Source organism: Thamnophis elegans, chromosome 9 (genome assembly GCF_009769535.1).
Source record: "Thamnophis elegans isolate rThaEle1 chromosome 9, rThaEle1.pri, whole genome shotgun sequence".
NCBI lineage: Eukaryota > Metazoa > Chordata > Lepidosauria > Squamata > Colubridae > Thamnophis > Thamnophis elegans.
In genome coordinates this window covers 42,229,228-42,250,205 of record NC_045549.1, presented here as the reverse complement: position 1 = coordinate 42,250,205, position 20,978 = coordinate 42,229,228, and the positions used below count along the sequence as shown (strand labels likewise).

The 20,978-nt window shown below is 39.8% G+C and overlaps 1 protein-coding gene across 1 annotated transcript in view; it reads right to left on the bottom strand.

Annotated features, from left to right (window-relative positions):
• TRPC3 (transient receptor potential cation channel subfamily C member 3) overlaps positions 1–20,978 on the bottom strand; it is a 54,516-nt gene that overhangs the window by 11,539 nt on the left and 21,999 nt on the right. Inside the window, 6 exon segments of the mRNA XM_032224271.1 lie at positions 1,909–2,142; positions 3,059–3,275; positions 6,476–6,640; positions 13,120–13,140; positions 13,142–13,269; positions 13,272–13,305. Of these exon segments, the coding sequence (XP_032080162.1) occupies positions 1,909–2,142; positions 3,059–3,275; positions 6,476–6,640; positions 13,120–13,140; positions 13,142–13,269; positions 13,272–13,305 (799 nt within the window).

The window sequence follows — 20,978 nt, the reverse complement described above, 5'->3', positions numbered from 1 at the left end:
AAACAAGAAGTTTGTTAGTTTTATCTATTTGTTCATTGTGTTGTCAAAACAATAACACAATTAGCAGTTTTTTGAATCTATTTCTGTATGCTGCATGTGACTGTAAATACGGTCTAAAGATCGATGTAAATATTTTCAAATAATTATTGGTCAATAAATATTTTGAGCAGTATTTTTTCTGGACCAATTGAACAACAATTATTCTCTATAGAAATTCAAACTATATAATGTTTTTGCTTTAATATCTTTTTTAAATCAAACTAGTTTGCTTTTTATAAATTAAAATAAATAAAAAGAATGACCAGAATCTAGAGGGGATAGAATCAAGATCACATGAAGTGTTTAGGGCCAATTTATAATGCCTTTGTAAGACCACACTAGGAATATTGCACCCAGTTTTGGTGAGCACAATATTAAAAAAACCTTGAAACTCTAGAAAGAGTACAGAAAAGAGCAAAAAGATAGTTAGGGAACTGGAGGCTAAAACATATAAAGAACAGTTGCTGGAACTGGGTACGTCTAGTTTAATGAAGGACTGGGGTGACATGATAGCAGTGTTCTAATATCTCAAAGGCTGCCACAAAGAAGAGGGAGTCAAGCTATTCTCCAAAGCACCTGAGGGCAGGACAAGAAGCAATAAATGGAAACTAATCAAGAAAAGAAGCAATCTAGAACTAAGGAGAAAATTACTAACAGAACAATTAATCAGTGGAGTAAACTCGCCTTCAGATGTGGGTGCTCCAACACTGGAGGTTTTTAAGAAGAGATTGGACAACCATCTCTTCTTAAATTGTATAGGGCTGTGATGGCGAACCTATGGCACGCAGAGCCATTTGTTAGGACATGCCAGGCATTGCCCTGTCAGCTCCAGTGCGCATGCACGCATTGGCCAGCAGACTTCGGCCTTCTTTTTCAGCCATTTTTCACCCTTCGGAGGCTTCCCTGAACCAAAACCACCCAATGCGGAATGGACTTCTGGTTTATGCATTGGGCCGCTCCCTGAAGCTCCAGAGGGTGAAAACGGTCTTAAGGGCAACCCGGAAGTCTCAATTCCCAAACTTCTGAGTTGCCTGTAGTGCTGTTTTTTTGCCCTCCAAGTGTGAAAAATGGCACTACGGGCAACCCAGAAGTTCGGGAATGGGGACTTCCACTTTGCCCGTAGGGCCGTTTTTCACCCTCCGGAGTCTTCAGGGAAGCCTTCTGAAGGCTCGAGGGCAAAAAACAGTGCTACGGGCAAACCAGAAGTCCCCATTCCCGAACCTCTTGGTTGCCCATAGTACCATTTTTCGCTCTCCCGAGGTTTCAGGGAAGCATCCTGAAGCCTCCAGAGGGCCTCCAAGAAGGGGCAGGGGAGGCTGTTTTCACCCTCCCTAGGCTCCTAGGCACCCTCCCTAGGCAGAGAAAGCCTCTGGAGCCTGGGGAGGGCAAAAAAAGTGTGCCAGAAACAGGGGGGAGGGTGCTGGTCACATGTGCATGCGGGATCACACACATAGCATTATGGGTATAGGCATGCCTGTGCAAGACCCCTCTGCGCTCCCCCCGCTTTTGGCACGTGATCCAAAAAGGTTAGCTATCACTGCTATAGGGTTTCCTGCCTGAGCAGGGGGTTGGACTAGAAGTCCCTTCCAAATCTGTTATTCTGTTAGTAATCGGAAAAAACTAATTAACAACATTCAACAGCAAAAAATATATAGCTATATTATATGAAATCACAATTCAATAGGAGTATACAGTCTATGGTTAATATTCAGCTGCAGAAAGCCTTTCATAAAGTATTGCTAAATCTGCCATGTGAGATAAACATGAAATGTGTTCAGACCTGGCCAACTGAGAGTTAGCTACCCGTGCTTTAAAAAATATCAGCCATTTTAATATGCCAGAGAGACATGGCAACATATTTGAACTTACCATAAGTAAAATACTCTATATCTGGTGGAAGGGTGACTACAGAGAGATCTGTCTCCTGGATATATTTGTCCACATAGTTTTGTGCTTTTGTAGCTTGTAAAAAGGCCAACAGTCTAGCCGTGAATGCAGCAATAAAAATAGATAACATTCCAAAATCAAGAACATTCCAAAGCTGCAGAATATATTCCCGGGGTCCTTCTAGCCAGAGCTCTTTACACTCAGACCACATCATACCTGAAAAAGAAATGCAATGAAATCCAGCTAAATGTAAGTAAGGATGCAATCCAAATACACCAACCTGAGTCACATGACTAATTTGACTTTTTTTAATACACCTGTGAATGACTATACTTTCAGACCAGAAATAAATAGCATACGTAATGAATGATCAGAATGATGCAGATGTTTTAAGGCCTACTTACATTGAATAACTTGCCAGTGCATACTATTACAAATTACGCAGTTTCTTACATCATAAAATAGGTGGAATTGGACTATATATTACCAGCATCCACACTATTAAAGAAATACAGTAAAAGGCCCTTAAATATTAGGCTAAATCCACTGTAATATAAAGTACCTAAAAATTAATGATTGATATTTGGGGGCCACTGTACTGTACAACAGTTTTTCTCAACATACTATTGCAATCATGGTTTCCAACATAGACTTGAATTTAGAGTTTCTACTTTGCATTGAGTATTATAAGCTATTTAGTTGAGCATTCTGGGTGATTCACCCCTTGCAAAGGTCAGACAACTTTTAAAATACTCAAAACAGCCAGAAACAAGATTGAATAGTTCTTTAGTTTGAACATTTGTAATCTGAATCATGATTTCTTTTTGTTGTATGCTTTCTATATTAACAATGCCATGGGTTCTAGAGTAGTGGTCCCCAATCTTTGCTGCTTGGTAATCAGGAGGGGGGAAATAGGGTTATGTGAGTGATGGGCCAGTACGCACGTGTGTGCATGCAGCTTGACTCATGCAAGTGGTGAGCCGGCACACACAGGCCCGGTAGTGAGCCCCAGCCCGGGGGTTAGGGACCCCATTCTAAAAAATCTGCTGAGATGTATTTATCATTATAGCATCATGCAGAGATGTCAAAAAAACATACACTGCAATAAGTAAATAAGGAAATATATACATACCAAGCACCCATATCATTATCAGCATCTCTGTCCAAGTGAACTGAGTTGTCTTAACTCGAAAGATCTGTTTTGGGTAATCAATAACCGTTTCATTTGGTAATACTGAGATGCCTTCAAATCTATCTGAAGCATTAAATACTAGTAGTCCCAAGAAAATAATGAAGGAGGCCGCATGTGCCACAAATTTCATAAATGGACTCCGGAGAATTTTCCCAAGCTAAGAAAGCAAAGTAAAAGTATGGTTTTTGCTTTGACTTTTTTCATCTATACGTGCTTTCATTTTCAGCAAATAGCAATAGCAACACCACTTAGACTTATATACCATTTCACAGTGCTTACAGTTGTCTCTAACCAGTTTGCAGAGTAAGCATATCGCCCCCAACAATCTGGTCCTCATTTTACCAACCTTGGAAGGATAGAACGCTGAGTAAACCTTTAGCTGGTGAGAATCAATTGCAGTAGTCTGCACTATTGCATTCAACCACTGCCACCACGGCTCTTTGTGTCTAAAGGTATAAGATATTGGGATTTCCAAACTTTTAAATTTTGTCCATACATATAATTAACCATATTTTCCCCCATGTATGAGCTTGCTTATTATTTCTTAGGTGATACTAGATGAGACAGCTTTTTTTTTAAAAAAAATCGAAAACAATGGATTATTTGTATTAGTGAAAGTCACTTTATTTTCATTATTACGGCCAACAAAAAGTACACAAAGTTTGAAGAAACATTTCATAAATTTTGCAAATAAAGCAGACCCAGTTTGTCCATCTTATTATACAGTAGATGTGTGTGCATTTAAATAAGCAAGCTCAAAATGAAATGGAAAGGGCTGTTTCCAGTTTGAAATGGCATTTTCTCACATAACCAAGAGGGTTCCAAGCTGAAAATATTTTTGTCAACTTGGGAATCTTTTGAGTAAGGAATTAAAAATTGGAATAGTTCTAGTGAAGTCAGAAGAACCCATTTTGCTTTAAAACATTTAAAAGGTTTTTGACCATTTCATTTTAGAAATGAACAATACATCTGAGATTAGCCCTTTAGTTAACTACAATGACAGATAAACGGCACAAAAACCCTTTATAAGAGGGAAGTGCATAACAGTAAATCATGTTTTGTAGGTTACTGTTTTCTCAGCAGGTGTGGTGGGTTACAGAACTAGTATAGGTGGAATGCAAGGCAAGGTTGTGCTCCCTAATACATGGAATGTCAACTATGTGGTCCCTAACCCTACTATAGCCTTTCTAGTACCATATATATACACATATATTCTAGTACTATATATATATACACATACAGACACACACACACACACATATATATATATACACATATACATACATACATACATACATACATACATACATACATATATATTTTCTGAGGTTTTCGCGAGTGTCTGTATGTAGGTCTTTGGTTATTCGGGTTTTCTCCCGCGTAAAATTGGAAGTGTCTTGGCGATGTTTCGACGAAGTCTCATTTGTCATCTTCAGGCTTGTTTACTCGGTTTCATGGTGAACTGTATTTTGGGTGTAGGCTGTTGAGGTGTGTAAGGAAGTTGTCCAGTTTTTCTTTCCCATGTGGCCAGATTATGAAGTGTCATCTACGTATCTGAGCCAGAGTTTGGGTTTGTGATCAGATTTTTCTAGAGCTTGGGTTTCAAAGTTTTCCATGTAGAGGTTGGCAATGACAGGTGAGAGGGGTGATCCCATAGGTGCTCTTTCTATATGTTTGTATTTTGTCCATTATAAATGAAGTATGTGTTGGATAGGCAGTGGTTGGCCAGATCTAGGATGTGTTTGGGGGGGGGGGGTTATATTTGTTTTGGATAGCTGTAAAGGCTTCTTTGATTGGTACTTGGGTGAAGAGGGATATGACATCGAAGCTCACAAGTAGGTTGCTGGGCTGTAAGTTTTGTTTGAAATCCCATGCAACACCTGCCCGACCACATACATTGGACAAACCAACAGAAGAATAAGTGCACGCATTGAAGAACACAAGAACGCAATCAAAAAAGAGTTGTTCCCTGGTCCAACACCTTAAAGCCACAGGACACGAAATTGACTTTAAAAAGACCAGAACTATCACCAAAGCTGAACACTTTAACAACAGAATAATCAGAGAAGCCATCGAGATAGAAAAACACCCACACAGCATGAACAAACGAGACGATACCTCCTGCTTACAGGGCATTTGGAAACCCGCCCTTATTGACAAACGAGTCCCTAACACGAGGAATGACACTGATGATGAGGCACGACCAAGGACCAGAAGCCAGACCGCAGCTGCATCATTAGGCACTTTAAACCCCTCCAACCCATACATGAAGCAGACTGACACCCACCATGAAGACCTGGCACAAACACAAACACAAAACACAGCAATGCAGCTCACCAGCTCAAATCCCCCGGCAACTCAGACTAAGCCGAGCACAAAACCCCCAACCAATCAGAACACATCTCCACCCAATCAGAACACAATAGCAATAGCAATAGCAGTAGACTTATATACCGCTTCATAGGCCTTTCAGGCCTCTCTAAGCGGTTTACAGAGAGTCAGCATATTGCCCCCAACAATCTGGGTCCTCATTTTACCCACCTCGGAAGGATGGAAGGCTGAGTCAACCTGAGCCGGTGAGATTTGAACCGCTGACCTGCTGATCTAGCAGTAGCCTGCAGTGCTGCATTTAACCACTGCGCCACCCAATCAGCTCACACCCCCACTGGCAGTTAAAAAGAAAGAAACAGCTGCGATCTCACAATGCTCCTGGAAGCACGAAACCGAGTAAACCAGCCTGAAGATGACGAATGAGACTTTGTCGAAACGTCGCCAAGACACTTCCAATTTTCCGCGGGAGAAAACCCAAATAACCAAAGACCGACCTACCTACCTACCTACCTACCTACCTACCTACCTACCTACCTACCTACCTACCTACCTACCTACATACATACATACATACATATATATATATATATATATATATATATATATATATATATGTGTGTGTTTTTTTATTTGTGCTGATAAATATATATATATATAAACAATGCAAGGTTGCTTTCATCCTTTATGAACAAATGTGCTGCTAAGATAAATACAGTGTGACTCATTCCCTTTAGCCCTGTGGAAGATGGAAGAGATTTCTATCCATGTGCAAAAGCATAAATATAATAAGCCTATATATGTTCCAGAATCATCTGTGCACAGAATAATGATAAGGTAAGGAAAGTAACTGTTCACTATACTAAGTAAAAGAAATCAATAATAAATATTATGATGGCTTCTACTGTACAAAAAATAATTTGGTAACCAGAATAGTTACATTATTTTAAAGAGAAGCTTTCATACAAAGGCATTTTTCACAGTTAATTAATTAAATATAAGGAAAAATTAAGGTAAAGAATTCTTTACCCTGCTGCATGGTGCAATCCAGTATCCTGTAGCAAGAAATGGAAGGCCCAGTGCAACAATCAGCACAACTAGACACTTGATAGCTATGATCTGTTCCCGTAATCCTGAAAGGTTTTCATACCAGATGGTCAACAGCTGTTGCTGACAGTTAGGGTGGGCTACAAACTGTGGGGAAACAGAAGAAAAATCAAGTTACACAACACTGTAATTAGTGTTTTGCATCACTGCAAATTTATTTAAAATACAAGTAGTTCTTGACTTATGATCACAATTGAGCCTAAAATTTCTGCTGCTAAGCAGAGTTTTACCCTATTTTGCAACCTTTCTTGCCACGGTTAAGAGACTCACAGCAGTTGTTAAGTTAGTAATACAGTTGTTAAGTGAATCTCAGTTGTCCACTGACTTTGTCAGAAGGTCACAGAGGGTGATCAAATGATCCTAGGACATCACAAGTGTTATAAATATGAATCAGTATCTGAATGTTAATCACATGACTAAGGGGATGCTGCAATGATCATAAGTGGTCGTAAGTCACTTTTAGTAATTTTGAACTGCTGTAAATCGAGGACTACCTGGTACAGATAATCCAAACACTTTTTTTAGGGAGGGTTTGGCTTTGTTTTATGATGGTATTTATTGCTTTATCAACTCTAAGCTGCTCAGCTGGTTTTAAAATGGGTAGCCTCAACAATGTTTTAAATATGTGGACAATAAAACTAAAATAACTTGAATATTTAAATGGCAATTTCAGTGTCCTCTATGTGTGTGAGCGAGAGAGGGAGGGAGAGGGAAAGGGAGAGAGATCTTACCTTTGACCAAACAAAAAAAGTAGCTGATCAAATCAATGGCAGCAGATTTTTAAACTTTCATATCTTATCCAAATCAAAAGCAACTTACATCTAATTTATGTCTCTGCTGAATACTAGCTACGTCTAGGGTACCATGTTTAATGATGCTAAAATATGTTTTGATTTATGAGTAACAAAATATAAAGTTGAGCAGAGGTTATTTGTCTTCTTGTGCATACTGTCACTGGGAGATAAATTTTAAAGCCTACTTCCAAGAACTAAGTTTTCAAACTACTTTGATGCAACAAAAATACATGATGTCTATAAGAGTTAATTCACTTTGGAAAAGAAATAGATACCAGAATAAAATTTATTCATTCAGTTTCTAAATCTGCCCATCTCAATCAATGACTCTGGATGACTTACTGTTAAAAATATTATTTTGGATCCAGTAGCAGTCATATATTCTTCTTCTTGTGGGGATTTTATTATATTGCTTTTGTACTGCCATCACTAAATGTCTCTTTGGCTTAGACATACATTAAGTATGTAAGCTAAATGAATCTGTTTTTAGCAAAATCATCCAGAAAGAACAGAAGCAGGCCTATGAGAAATCCATTAGCTATTATAACATTGACAGATTCATAATCCAAGTTCAATTATAGATTGTTTACTAAAACAAAGTCCAGTAAATACAATACCTTCTATCAAACCAATAATGGAATGGCTAACAAGGTTCAGGTATTATTTTTAATTTCCATCATAAATTACACTTATAGCTCAGGTTATCTGTAAAAATTAGAAAGATTTCAAGCCCGATGCTCTGCATATTAAGTAATGTTGGCATTGTCACTAGGAGTTATGTATGACAGAAAAATTGTGTCTTTTGATTATGTACAAGTTGGTGGTTTTATAAGATTATCAGCTTCTAAAACTATATATTACCCCTTCATGGATTACCGTCTTGCCATGGCGAAGGGGCTTGCATAGCTCAATGAAGCTATGAGCTATGCTGTGCAGAGCTACCCAAGATTGACAGATCATTAGCAGAGAGCTCTGAAAAAACATGATCCATTAGAGAAGGAAATGGCAACCCATTCCAGTATCTTTGCCATGAAAACCCCATGGACAGTGTTGTTCATGGGGTCCAATGGACTGGACACGACTTTGCAAAAAAACCATATATTAATAAATCTGCATGTTACCACTTAAATCTAACATTGTTTTTTGAAGAAAAATGCATTAAAGTATAAGGTTCTCCAAGTGGGATATTTGAAGCTATTAGGACTTCCTACTGCATTAATTCTTATTGTTGTACAATTCTCTCCTATTATTAGATATGTTTATTTAGCATGTTTCAAAGTTGCCAACATCACAGTAACACTTCAAAAAGCTCAAATGAGATTGAAGATAAAGCACTAAAATAAAAGCAGTTGTTTTTTTCTTTGGGTGCAAATGGATTTGTTATTTGGTCATCATTCATTATGTGATGTTTTTTTCTCACATAAGGACAATAATTGCCTATAAATATATTAATAAAATTGGTTCATGTGCAATAAGGATATATATGTATATGTATATCTGGATGTTTCAAAACAGAAGGTGAGACCTCAAACAAAATGTTGCAATACAGAGTGCGTCTATTCAGCATTCTAGACAGCTATGCCCTATTCCTGGCTTCATCTCCTATCCATTATATTTCGTTTTATGGCTATTCTGTAAGAAATCTTCTTACAGACAGGCAAGTATGTCTGTGTGTGTGTTTCTTTTTGCAAATGTTAAGTAGAGTTTCCCCAATGTCAGAGAAGAAGCATTGGTTGTAGATATCTAGCCTGGTAATGAAATATCTGCAGGCAAACAACCAAGCTTAGAGAGAACCAAGGACTCCATAGACAGGTGTGTGTGTTTGTGTGTGTTTGTGTGTGTGTGTGTGTGTGTGTAAATGGACATGATAAATAGATGATAGATGGACAGACAGACAGACAGACCAAACTTGCAAGAAAATCTCAACTTTCCATTTAATTTAGCTAACTCAAGAGTTCAGTTTAATTATTATGACAACAACAGCAACATAATAATTATAATTCAAGACTGTTTTTTTAATGAAGTCAGAGATAATACTATTTCTTTTCTTAGTCTGGTGTCTTCTAGTTGTTCCAGACTACAATCCCTGATATCCACACCCAATTTACTGTACATCTACCTTTTTTAAAATGTTCAGGTAAGCAGTAAAACTCTTTGGGGGAGGACTACCCTTGTCAAGAACAGCACACACTGAAAGAAGAAAATTGAATCTATTAATCTTCAACTCTCTTTCTATGGCAAAATCAATTCCATTTCATTTATATAGCAGTTTTAAAATAAAGATAAAATTTCTTTGGCATCACTGATTTCCCCCCCCTTCTTTTTAATCCCTCGTACATCAGGGAGTCAACTTTTCTGAGTAGGTGGCATTCATAGGTTTTAGAGTTCCACTGGACTTGTCCCAATCCCCATAATTAGGCTTAAACCTGCATAAAGAAAAGAAAAAAAACATCTCCCTACCTGCATTACATGCTATGTAATATAGGCTTCAGTAGAGGATATCAGTAGAAAAGACAGAAAGAATCTTCATCAATGGATTCAACCTGTCTTCTCAAAGCAATTCAAACTGAATTTAAAACAAATCAGAACACTTTCTCATTTCTGACAGTGGAACTTCCTTCTTTCCTCCTGCATGTCTTGTTAGTATTTCAAGCAGCAATTATTACAACCTTTTTTTTGGCCATCTACCACCTATTCTAGGGATATCATTAGGGTTTCTGCTGTGTGTTTTGCTTTTCACAAATATGCTTCTAACTAATATCATTTAAAACCACTGTCACACATAGAAAGTCACAAGTACAAGGAAGGGAACTGTATAGCTATGAAGATAGGAAAGGAAGCAAAACAGAGTGATACTTGATTCAGCTACAGCAAGTCCTTAACTTAACAAGCACAATTGAGCCAAAAATTTCCATTGCTAAGGACAGATGTTTTAAAGTGAGTTTGCCCATTTATAACACTTTTTTGCCATGATTGTTAAGCAAACCACTGCAGTTGTTATCTGGCTCCCGCCTTTGAATTTGCTTGTTGGAAGCCAACAGAAAAGGTTACAAATGGTGATCACATGACCCCAGGTCAAGGTAATTGTCATAAATACGTACGTGCCAGTTGTTAAGTGACCAAATTTTGATCATGTGATCATAGGTACACCACAATGGTTGTAACTGTGAAAAACAGTCATAAGTCTTTTTTTTTCAATGCCACTGTAACTTTGAACAGTCAGTAAAATGAATGGTGGGTAAGTTGAAGACTACTATTATAAAAACAACTTAAGATTCACAGGTAGCAGGGATGAGCCTAGTTCATCATCCATCCTTATAATGCTATCTATAGCCATTGCACCTCCATCTATGAGATCCTGAAGGACACTGAAAGAAAGTAATTGAACCACCACAAACGTTTTCAGTGAATTCCAGAAAATGACTCATCCATTTTTATCAATTCAGATATCATCATTGGGAGGAAAGCTCTTTTTTTCTTCTGAGAAATATTGAACAGTATTACTCAAATTTGAGGGACTCAAAGCTCATAGCATTAATTGCTCTGGGGAAAATTTGCTTAAGGGTAGTATTAAAGCATCACATTTAACAGCATACTTCTATATAGCTACTTTACTAGATTATGAAACGTGAACATAATTCAATTGAAAAGATTCTCAAGTATTACAAAAACAGGACTTTAGTAGTAAATATGAGGACCAAAAAAGGCCTTCTGCTAATTTGTGCCTGAAAACATATATTCATTTTTTTATGGGAAGACCCTGCACATTTATACTGTATCTTTCGAACGTATCCAGGGATGATTATGGTATGTTATGGACCATCTCATATTATCTAAATGCTGCCTAAGCCCTTAATTTTACCCTATTTTGCCCAATGCAAATAATTAAGAAATGATCAGCATGTTTTCTGGGGAGTTCCAAGCCAGCAATAGGAAGTCACTGACTACACCATTGAACTTGCTTCCTAGATCATTTGTACTCTACTAACAGTATAGGATGAGGTAAAAAAAGATGCTTAGTCAAAGAATCAGAGGTGTTCCATTAGCACACTTCCTCTCAAAATAGAAAGTCCTTGAACATACCATATACAATCAGAATTTTAAAATGCATCAAATGTCGTTTTAACAATGGTTGAGTCTAAAGACATTATCCGGATCATTTAATCAGAGTTGGGCATCTCAAAAAGCTCTCTTTAACAAGTGGTGGCTTCAACACATTGAGATTTATAGCAGAAGCCTGAAAAAGTATGAGGATATACTGTAATGATGAATGCAGATCCATTCAAGTAAAAATAAATCTAGGTGGTGTTGTAGTTCCATCCTGTAATCATCTGCCAGTAGAGTATCAGGAGTGATGACCCAATGTAATCTTCCATCAATAATATGATCCAGAAAGCATCGGCATTGGATTTTTTTTATAGTTGTTCCTTTTTAAAAAAATAGAAACCTATCCTTAGCAAGGATTTGTTTCTCAATTTTCGTCTAGAAATATCCATACATCTCTTCATAACAGATACAAACACAAGATGATCTATACCATCTTTTCAGTCCTGAATTTTTTTTCTGGAAGTAAACCGGAAATAATAAAGCTACATTTTGGTATGGGCATGATGCAGCATTCCAATCTGAAAACAGTGGCACAATACTTGCAACAACAGTATTGGGCATTTTCAAGACAAGTACTATTTTGGATATAATAATAGTATTATTATAATATCATATATAGCTAAATCTAAGCATAGTTTACATTGACAAAATGTCAGCTCAATATAAGCAAATGCATGTGTGTGCATATATGTATGGGTGTATTTGTATATTATTATTTGCGTTTTTTAGTGACTGAGTATTGGTGATGAATGCTGTCCTGATCATTTGTTACTGTGTGATGAATAAAGAGATACAGATATGAAAAAAAAAATGAATAAAACTGTAAGATCCTAGTAGTTTTATGAGTGAAAGGATTTAAAGAAAGTTTCTCATGCTAAGAATTTTCATTAATGATTCCACAGTTGTTAATCGTGGAAAGGAAGCAGGAGGGAGAGGGAAAAAGAAGGGTGGTGAGGATAAAAGAAGGGTGGTGAGGATAAAAAGTTACAAGCTTGGTCTTCTTCACTTTTAGTTTAAAGCAACAAAAAAATCTAATCTGGAAATTCCAATAAACATTTGGAAAGCAAAAAATAATTAGACAATGCCAAGACATATTATGCAAAGTGAACCAAAGTCTAAAACAAAACCCGGAGAAATATAGAAGTATCTAGGGGGAAATTGAGGGTGAATAGCCATTTACCATCTTATCTATTGCTTTTGGCACTTGTATTATTCTGATATCTAAGCCCTGTGCATTAAATGGAATAGAAATACACACTATGTACAATCATTGTACAAATCATTGCCTGTATCACATGCAAATATTTACATCTGAATTAAATGGCAATGGATTAAAAGCAAATAAGAATACAGTATCCTCTTATTTATTAAAAAAATACAAATTCTGTTATTGATCCTGAAAGTAGAAGCACAACATGGTTGTTTCTTATCTTTAAAGGTTTTAATGACCAAAAACAGACATACAGAACAGTATTAATTGGATTATGTATGACAGTGCTATCATCTTTTAAAAGGCCAGTTTCACCCTATCTTGACATCATTTAGCAGCATATTATTCCAACAGAGGACAAAGATAAAATTGACACTAAAACGTTTAAGGTTATTATTGCATGCAGGTTTATGACAGAGTCCACTAGATACATTGTTTGAAAGATAATTCTTTACCTTTTTGACTTCGTATTTAATTTGCCAGTTTGACACGACTCAGTGAAGCTCTGTGCCTCTGAATTTCAACTGGCTCTGCTTCCAAATCTCCATTCAGAATGGCTTCCACCTCTTCAGAATCCCGACAGAGATCAAGGACACCCACAACAAGTCCTTGCATTGCATAGACAACTTACGGTAATCATTCTAGAAGACAGAAATATAACAGCTTCTGAGCTCTTAGGACATAGACAAGCATTGCTCTAAATAATTTAATGGTTATCTATCTTCCTAATTTGGACATATTTTATAACAGTTACATTACATGTTTATAAATGACACCAATGCCTGCCTTTTTCAGATTATTTAAATGATATTTTACAGCGCACAGAAATGCATACACATATGAGAGATAGTTAAGAAAGACGTCTGCAGGTAAAATAAATATTAAATGAATTATTCATTAGTGGAAAAATTTCAATAATTGCAAAAGAATGATGTTTCAGTAGGTGTGAGTGATTATGGCACATACAGTGATGCAAGATGTTTTGAAAGATAAACATGACTTCAGCCCTGAAAGGATTTTTAGCTTAAAAGTTTATATTGTAGCCCAAATATAAGGAAAACAAGAGAGGCATGACAGGCCAACAAGTCCATTGTAAAGCATTTACATTAAATGATGAATCACTATATTGGATAATATAGTGAAGATTCTTAATAGCAGCTTACAGCATATTGCAGAAATACACTTTAATAAATTAAACTATACCACAGTCATGTGTTAAAAGATGTTAAAGATGATTAGGGGACTGGAGGATAAACATATGAAGAACAGTGCAGGAATTAGGTATGCGTAGTGAAAAGAAGTAAAGGCTATATGATAGCATTATTCCAATATCTACGACTGCCACAAAGAAGAGGGGATCAACCTGTTCTCCAAAGCACCCGATGGCAGGACAAGAAGCAATGAATGGAAACTATCAAGGAGAGAACCACCTAGAACTAAGGAACACATTTCCTCACAGTTAGAACAATCAGTGGAACAGTTTGCTCCAGAGATTTTGTGTGTTCCAATACTGGAGGTTTTTAAGAGATTGGACAATTATCTGTCTGAAATGGTATAGAGCTTCCTGCTTGATCAGGGGCTTGGACTAGAAGACCTCCAAGGTTCCTTCCAACCCTGTTTTATACTGTTAAGTGGGAAAACCATGACTTTGACAATGTATATCTTTGTGTACTGTACTACTGCACTTTAAAACTTAAGCTGGTTAAAGTTAAAGGTTTCCCTTTCCAGTTGTGTCCGGCTCTAGGAAAGTAGTGCTCATCTCCATTTCTTAAGAGAGCAAGCCAGCATTATGGAAAGCCATTCCCATGGTCATGTGGCCAGCATTACTATAAGCTGAGGCACATGAAATGTGGTTACCTTCCCACCAAAGTGGTATCTATTATCTACTGGCATTTGCATGGTTTCAAACTGTTAGGTGGGCAGGAGATGGGGCAAGTTATAGGAACTAACTCCATCGCGCAGCTCTCGGGTCTCGAACCCAGGCTGTCAGTTTTCCAGCGGACAAGCTCAGTGTTTAATTGCTGAGCAATCGCATCACTATAAGCTTGGTTACAGAATAGCGAGGGATACTTACTGTCTATAGAAGTTGAAGATTAAGAAATTAGTACCACCCCTCCTCCAAAAGATCAAAATGTTTGCATACTATATCCAGATCATTTCAAAGTGTCTAGTACAACTTTATGTCCAACAATTGTTTCACTTTATGCACTCTTATGTGCTTTAGTTATGTTCCACAATATTACCTCATATACTTGGCAAGAGGAGAAACTGGCAATGAATCAGCTTGCAAACTCATCTCAGACTAAAGTGCTGTGGTCAGCTCCACATAGCCTTATTTGTCATAAGTTATAAAGCTCTAAATGATGGATTGCAGGAACTGAATCTTTAAGGAAACTCAGGTCTGTCAGCTCTGGTTTAATTTTTGGATTCCACACACAAACACATTTGTTCCCTATCTGCAGCATTCTATAATATCTGACCCGATGAAGGGTTTGGTAAAACTCAACAGTTTATACTTTTGTTTCATTTTGGGTGGTGTTAAAGATATTGCCCAAATGTACATTTTAGATCTTTTTATCATTTACAGTCACTCTGGCTTATTGTGAGAAGTTAAGGCTAAAGGAAAAATCATTTTCACAAATATTGCATGAAGTTACAGAAATAAAATGGATAAATAGCAATAGCACTTAGACTTATATTCTGCTTCACAGTGTTTTACAGCCCTCTCTAAGCGGTTACAGAGTCAGCATATTGCCCTCAACAATCTTGGCACTCATTTTACCGAGCTTGGAAGGATAGAAGGCAGAGTCAACCTTGAGCTGGTCAGGATCAAATCGAACTCCTGGCAATGTAAGCAGAGTTAGCCTGCAACACTGCATTTTAACCACTGCACCACCACACGGCTTTTCATTCTATAAATGAAGTAAATGAAAGTTCCAAAAGCAGGTGTTGGATAGAGAGAACATCCACTTGATGGCTATTTCAAAGATACAGCTGGTTCAGAATGCAGTAAGACAAGTACTTGTAGGCCTGCTTCTATATGCCAATGTGACACTTTTACGTTGCTAGTTGCACTGGTTACCAATTGTCTTCCAGGTGTAATTCAAGGTGCTGAGTTTTCGAAGTGGGGTGTGGGAGGAGTCACACATGGGTATTAACACAGCCCTTTTGCCCTGGAGACTAAGGTAAATCTTGAGGCCACACCTCATTCCTCCACTGACCTCCCAGATTAACCTCAGTCTCCACCCCAGAAGGATGTTTACCTGACTCTCCCTCACTTCATAGACCAATTGTGCATCACCCCATCGGCGGTTGCCTCTCCCTATTTGCAGATTCCTGGGAGCATGTCACTTCGGACGAATGGGTCCTCCAGACTGTTAAGCTCAGGCTCCGCTGGAGTTCTGATCACAGCTCCCGAATAGATTCCACACCTTCGCCTCCTCCACAGATCCGGCCAAACGGCCCCTTAAGACTAAGGCCATCAAACACCTGCTAGACATCAGGGCCATAGAGAAGGTCCCAGAGGGGGAGAGGGGTTCCGGATTCTATTTGAACCTGTTCCTGTTCCCCAGAGTTCAGGAGGGTGGAGAGCCATCCTGGATCTTAAGCTGCTCAATTCCAGGGTGGTCTACCGTAGGTTCAAGATTGCCTCCCTGAAATCCATCTTAGAAGCATCCGACAGGGCGATTTCTTGGCCTCCATCGACATCATGGAGGCCTCCCTACACATCAGAATCGCTCCTGAACATCGGAGGTTCCTCAGTTTTTCCCATGAGCGCAGTCACTTCAATATAGGGCCCTTCCCTTTGGGCTGGCTTATCCCCCAGGACCTTTACCAAGGTGCTGGCCGCGGCAGCAGGTCACATTCATTGCTTCCCAGTCCAACTCCATTGCTACCTGGATGACATCCTCGTCCTAGCCATGTCCCCAGGACCTGGGGCTCACCATCGACACTCTCAGATCCCTGGGCTTCTCGATCAATCTCAAGAAGAGCCACCTAGTCCCATCTACCAGACTACAACACCTAGGGTCCATATAGATTCGGTGTCTGGAGAAGTCTTTCTTTCCCAGGAATGTAAGGACAGCATTGTGCAGCTGGTTATGAGATACACAAATTACGCTCTGTCCCTGTAGTTCTTCTTTCCAGGAAATTCATTCTTGTATAGGGATCGTGCCTTGGGCTCGCCTACATGCCAGGGAGCTTCAGTGGTTCCTGCTTCCATACCAGAGAGCTGGGACGAGCGACGCCAGCTTCAAAGTTCGAGGTGTCACCCCCAGGTGCTGCTCTCGCTCCGTTGGTGCCTGACCCCAGCACTAGACAAGGGATCCCTCTTTAAGGAACTAGCGAGGAAGGTACTCACAACAGAAGCAAGCCTGTTCAGCTGGGGAGCACACCTGGAGGCCCAAATAGCCAGGGCGCTGACTCCAACAGACCTGCGCAATAACATAAAATGGTTGGAGCTCAGGGCCATCCATCTGGTCCTACGTCACTTCAAGACCACTGTGGCCGGCCACCATGTCCTGGTCTTGATAGACAATGTGGCAGCCAAGGCCAACGTGAACAGGCAAGGGGGCACACATTCCAAGGCCCTGTGCGACGAGGCCCTTCAGCTGGGGAACTGGGCAGAGAAGAATCTTCAGTCCATCAGAGCGGAACACATCTCTGGGACAAAGAATCAGCAAGCGGATTGGCTCAGCAGGGAGACGGTCGACAACGGAGAGTGGCAAGCTCTATCCCAACGTCTTCCTACAGATCTGCGAGAGGTTCAGACACCTGGCAGTGAATCTTTTGCAACCCCAGCGAACGCCCAGCTGCCAAGTTTCGTATCGAAGCTCCCGTCCAGGGGCGCCATGGACACGGATGCCCTTCGTTGCAGATGGCCAGCCGGTCTCCTCTACGCCTTCCCTCCCCTTCCTCTCATTCCCAGGGCTCGGAGGAAGTTAGTGTCAGAAGAGAACAGAGATGATCCTAGTGGCTTCCTTCTGGCCACGTCATCCCTGGCTAGCAGACCTGGTGGAGCTGTCCTCAGCTCCCCACTGGAGGATTCCCCCAGGGGAGGTGTCTCTGCACCAGGGGTCTCTGGAGCATCCGGACCTGAAGTGACTCCATCTGACTGTCTGGCGATTGAGCGGGAACAACTAAGGGGGCACCATTTCTCCGTGAAGGTGATTAAGACCATCGAGGCATCCAGGAGGGCAGTCCACCACTCGCATCTATAACGCCTCCTGGGTCGCTTTCACAGATTGGTGCCAAGCAAGGGACATTGTTCCAGCCTCGGCCTCCGTACCCCAGGTTCTGGACTTCCTACAGGAAGGTCTGGAGAAAGGTCTGGCTCCCAGCACCCTTAGGAGACAAGTCTCTGCCCTCTCCACGGTTCTAGGGGGATGGATTCATCGCCTTTGTCACAGCACCCGGTCCTAAGATGTTTCCTTAAGAGAGCAGTGAATCTGAAACCCCCAGTGGTCCATCGATTCCTGACCTGGGATCTGCCCACGGTCCTCCCGTCTCTGACGGAGGCACCTTTCGAACCCGGAGTCCTTCGGGAGTGGGCGGCATACAAGACCAATAAACTCAAACTCCTCGAGGGAGGTTTCCCCTACAATTTCTGACCCTTCTTGGATCGTCTTCTTGGTTGCCATTACCTCAGCCAGGAGAGTATCTGAGCTTAACGCTTTTTCCAGCAGAGTGGATCTCTGCACCTTTCTGGAGAACCGGGTCGTCCTCAGACTGGACCCCGCATTCATGCCCAAGGTCAACTCTCCCTTCCACAGGGCATTAGAGACAGTTCTGCCGGATTTCTGTCCGCAGCCCTCCAGGGATCATGGCACCGGCTGGACGTTAGAAGAGCCCTGCACATCTATCTGAAGCGCACGGTGCCCTTTAGACATTCAGAGGCCCTCTTCGTCTCCTTTCAGGCATCTACCCAGGGAGCCAAGGTTTCCCCAGCAACCATTAGCAGGTGGATCAGAGCGGCCATCTCGAAGGCCTACGAGGCATGGGGACTTCAGGTCCCAGAGGACATCACAGCACACTCCACCAGAAGTGCAGCCACCTCAGCGGCCTGGGCTACCCACGCTCCCATAGAAGAGATTTGCAGCGCTGCCGCTTGGTCCTCTCCCTCGCCTTTCATCAGGCACTACCGGCTAGACGCTTACGCCTCCGCAGAAGCGGCCTTTGGGAGGAGGGTTCTTCAGGGAGTCCTAGACTCTCAAGGGGCTCAGGCCCATTGATCTCTCCCAAGGACATCTAGCTTTGGTATGTCCCATGTGTTACTCCTCCCACACCCCACTTCAGAAACTGTCAGTTGGTCTTACCTGAACTGCATGTTTTGAAGTTGGCGTGGGAGTAGTCACTCCCCCCCCCGTTTTTAGGGCGCACCACGCCAGGGGCCTGAGTTAGCTCAGTGGTCAGTCAGGGCCAGGCAGGAAGGATGTGTGTGTGCTTTCTCTGTCCCTTCCTTTCAGGTGCTCTGCTATGAATCATCGGTTAATCTGGGAGGTTAGTGGAGGAATGGAGGTGTGGCCTCAAGATTTACCTCAGTCTCCAGGGCAAAAGGGCTGTGTTAATACCCATGTGTGACTATTCCCATGCCAACTTCGAAACATGCAGTTCAGGTAAGACCAACTGACATTCTCAGTTATAAACCCTTTCATTGATTACAACAATGGATATTCATAGGACTATTTTTCTCCAATCATTTCTTCCCATTCTGTAAGATAGGTTGACATGATTCAGTCCCATCAATAAAATCTTATGGGACCCCAAAGGCATGTCTTCTCTGTTGTCATTCTTGGAAATCCCTACAGTTCCAACCATGTTCTTTATGATAGCTTTAAAACCTAGTTTTTCTAGCAGGTCTAGGCCAGGTCAATTATAAATTTTAATTTTTTTAAAAATGTGTCTGAAGTAATGATGATTTTATGCTTTGGGTGTCCTTGAATCCTTGCTGTCAGGTAGCCTTATAAAATGGAAAAAATAATGAATGATTATGTGCTAGGCTAAGCAATAGCAGCATATTTTATTTTCAAGAAAACAATTATTTTTCTTTAACATTTCTCCTTAATATTGCTTACTTCCTCAATTCTTTAAAATATTTAAAGAACAAAGGCCTGTTCTCAGTATTATTTAACTGAATATAGCCTGCAGCTTTCCTTTAATGTATAATCATAAAATTACCTGTAGCTTTTTTAGATTAAAGAATATGATCTGTCTGGCTTCAAATGAGTTTTAATCTTTTAAAAATATTTTAATCTTAGTAACTTAATTTAAGGTGCTATATTAAATCTTTCATTTCTTAACATTTTTCACTTCTTGCTCTGAATCCAAACTTTTAAATGGCAGAAAAATACTACAATTCCATGCATTGTTTCTAAAGTTAATAGCACCAAAATAATTTGGATTTATTTTCAAGAAAATAGAATTTGAAAAAATAAAATAAAATTGCAAATATTAGCTCCTTTGTTTTATTTCAATCACATCCAGAATGTTTTGGGCATCTGTGAATCAGGCAGCATTTTGTTCTGAACATGCCCTAAACACTGCTTAAATTATTTTTAAAATAGATCTGCAAAATCCAGATACCATTCAAATTAGGAGTGAATTTCATTATAGTTGCTACTGGACAGTAATCCCCCTACATATTGCTGTGATTGGTAGGGGGAAAGAAACAGAACAATACAGCAATCACCTTTGTACTTAATGTTTAATGATGCTTTTCATTACAACTAATAATCTTAGAATTTCAATGCTATATTGCCATTCATGTTTTAACTGTGAACCTAGTTAGAGATTTATAAGCCGCTATAGTCATGTTTATATTACATATTATATATTAAGACATTCAATATGTAATTGCTTTATTTGATATAAGATGCTGTCTAAGCCCACCCACTGAATGAGGAAAACATTTTCACAAAAAGGAAAAGGAAGGAAACAAAAAGGAATTTCTACCCTAGCACTGAAACTATGAGGATGTATCTTTCAGTCCAGCCCACAAATGAATGCCAAACAGATTGAGATAATAAAAAGACATGGAAAAGGAATGACGTTTTTGTACATACTGAAAAGCTGAGCTGAACCTGGCTCTCCAGTACATATGAGAAAGTTCTAATAATAGCCACAGCAGTAAATAAGAATGTAGATCTGAAGCAGTTGAAATGACAATTAAGTATGACCTTACAGTTCCGCCTACTTACATACATGTCATTATATCTAAAGTAGTACAAAGGTTTCTTTACACCATAGCTGCTAAATCAAAGCCACATGATTTAAACTGCCTAGAAATTACTACACCACAATAAAGATGCCAGAATGT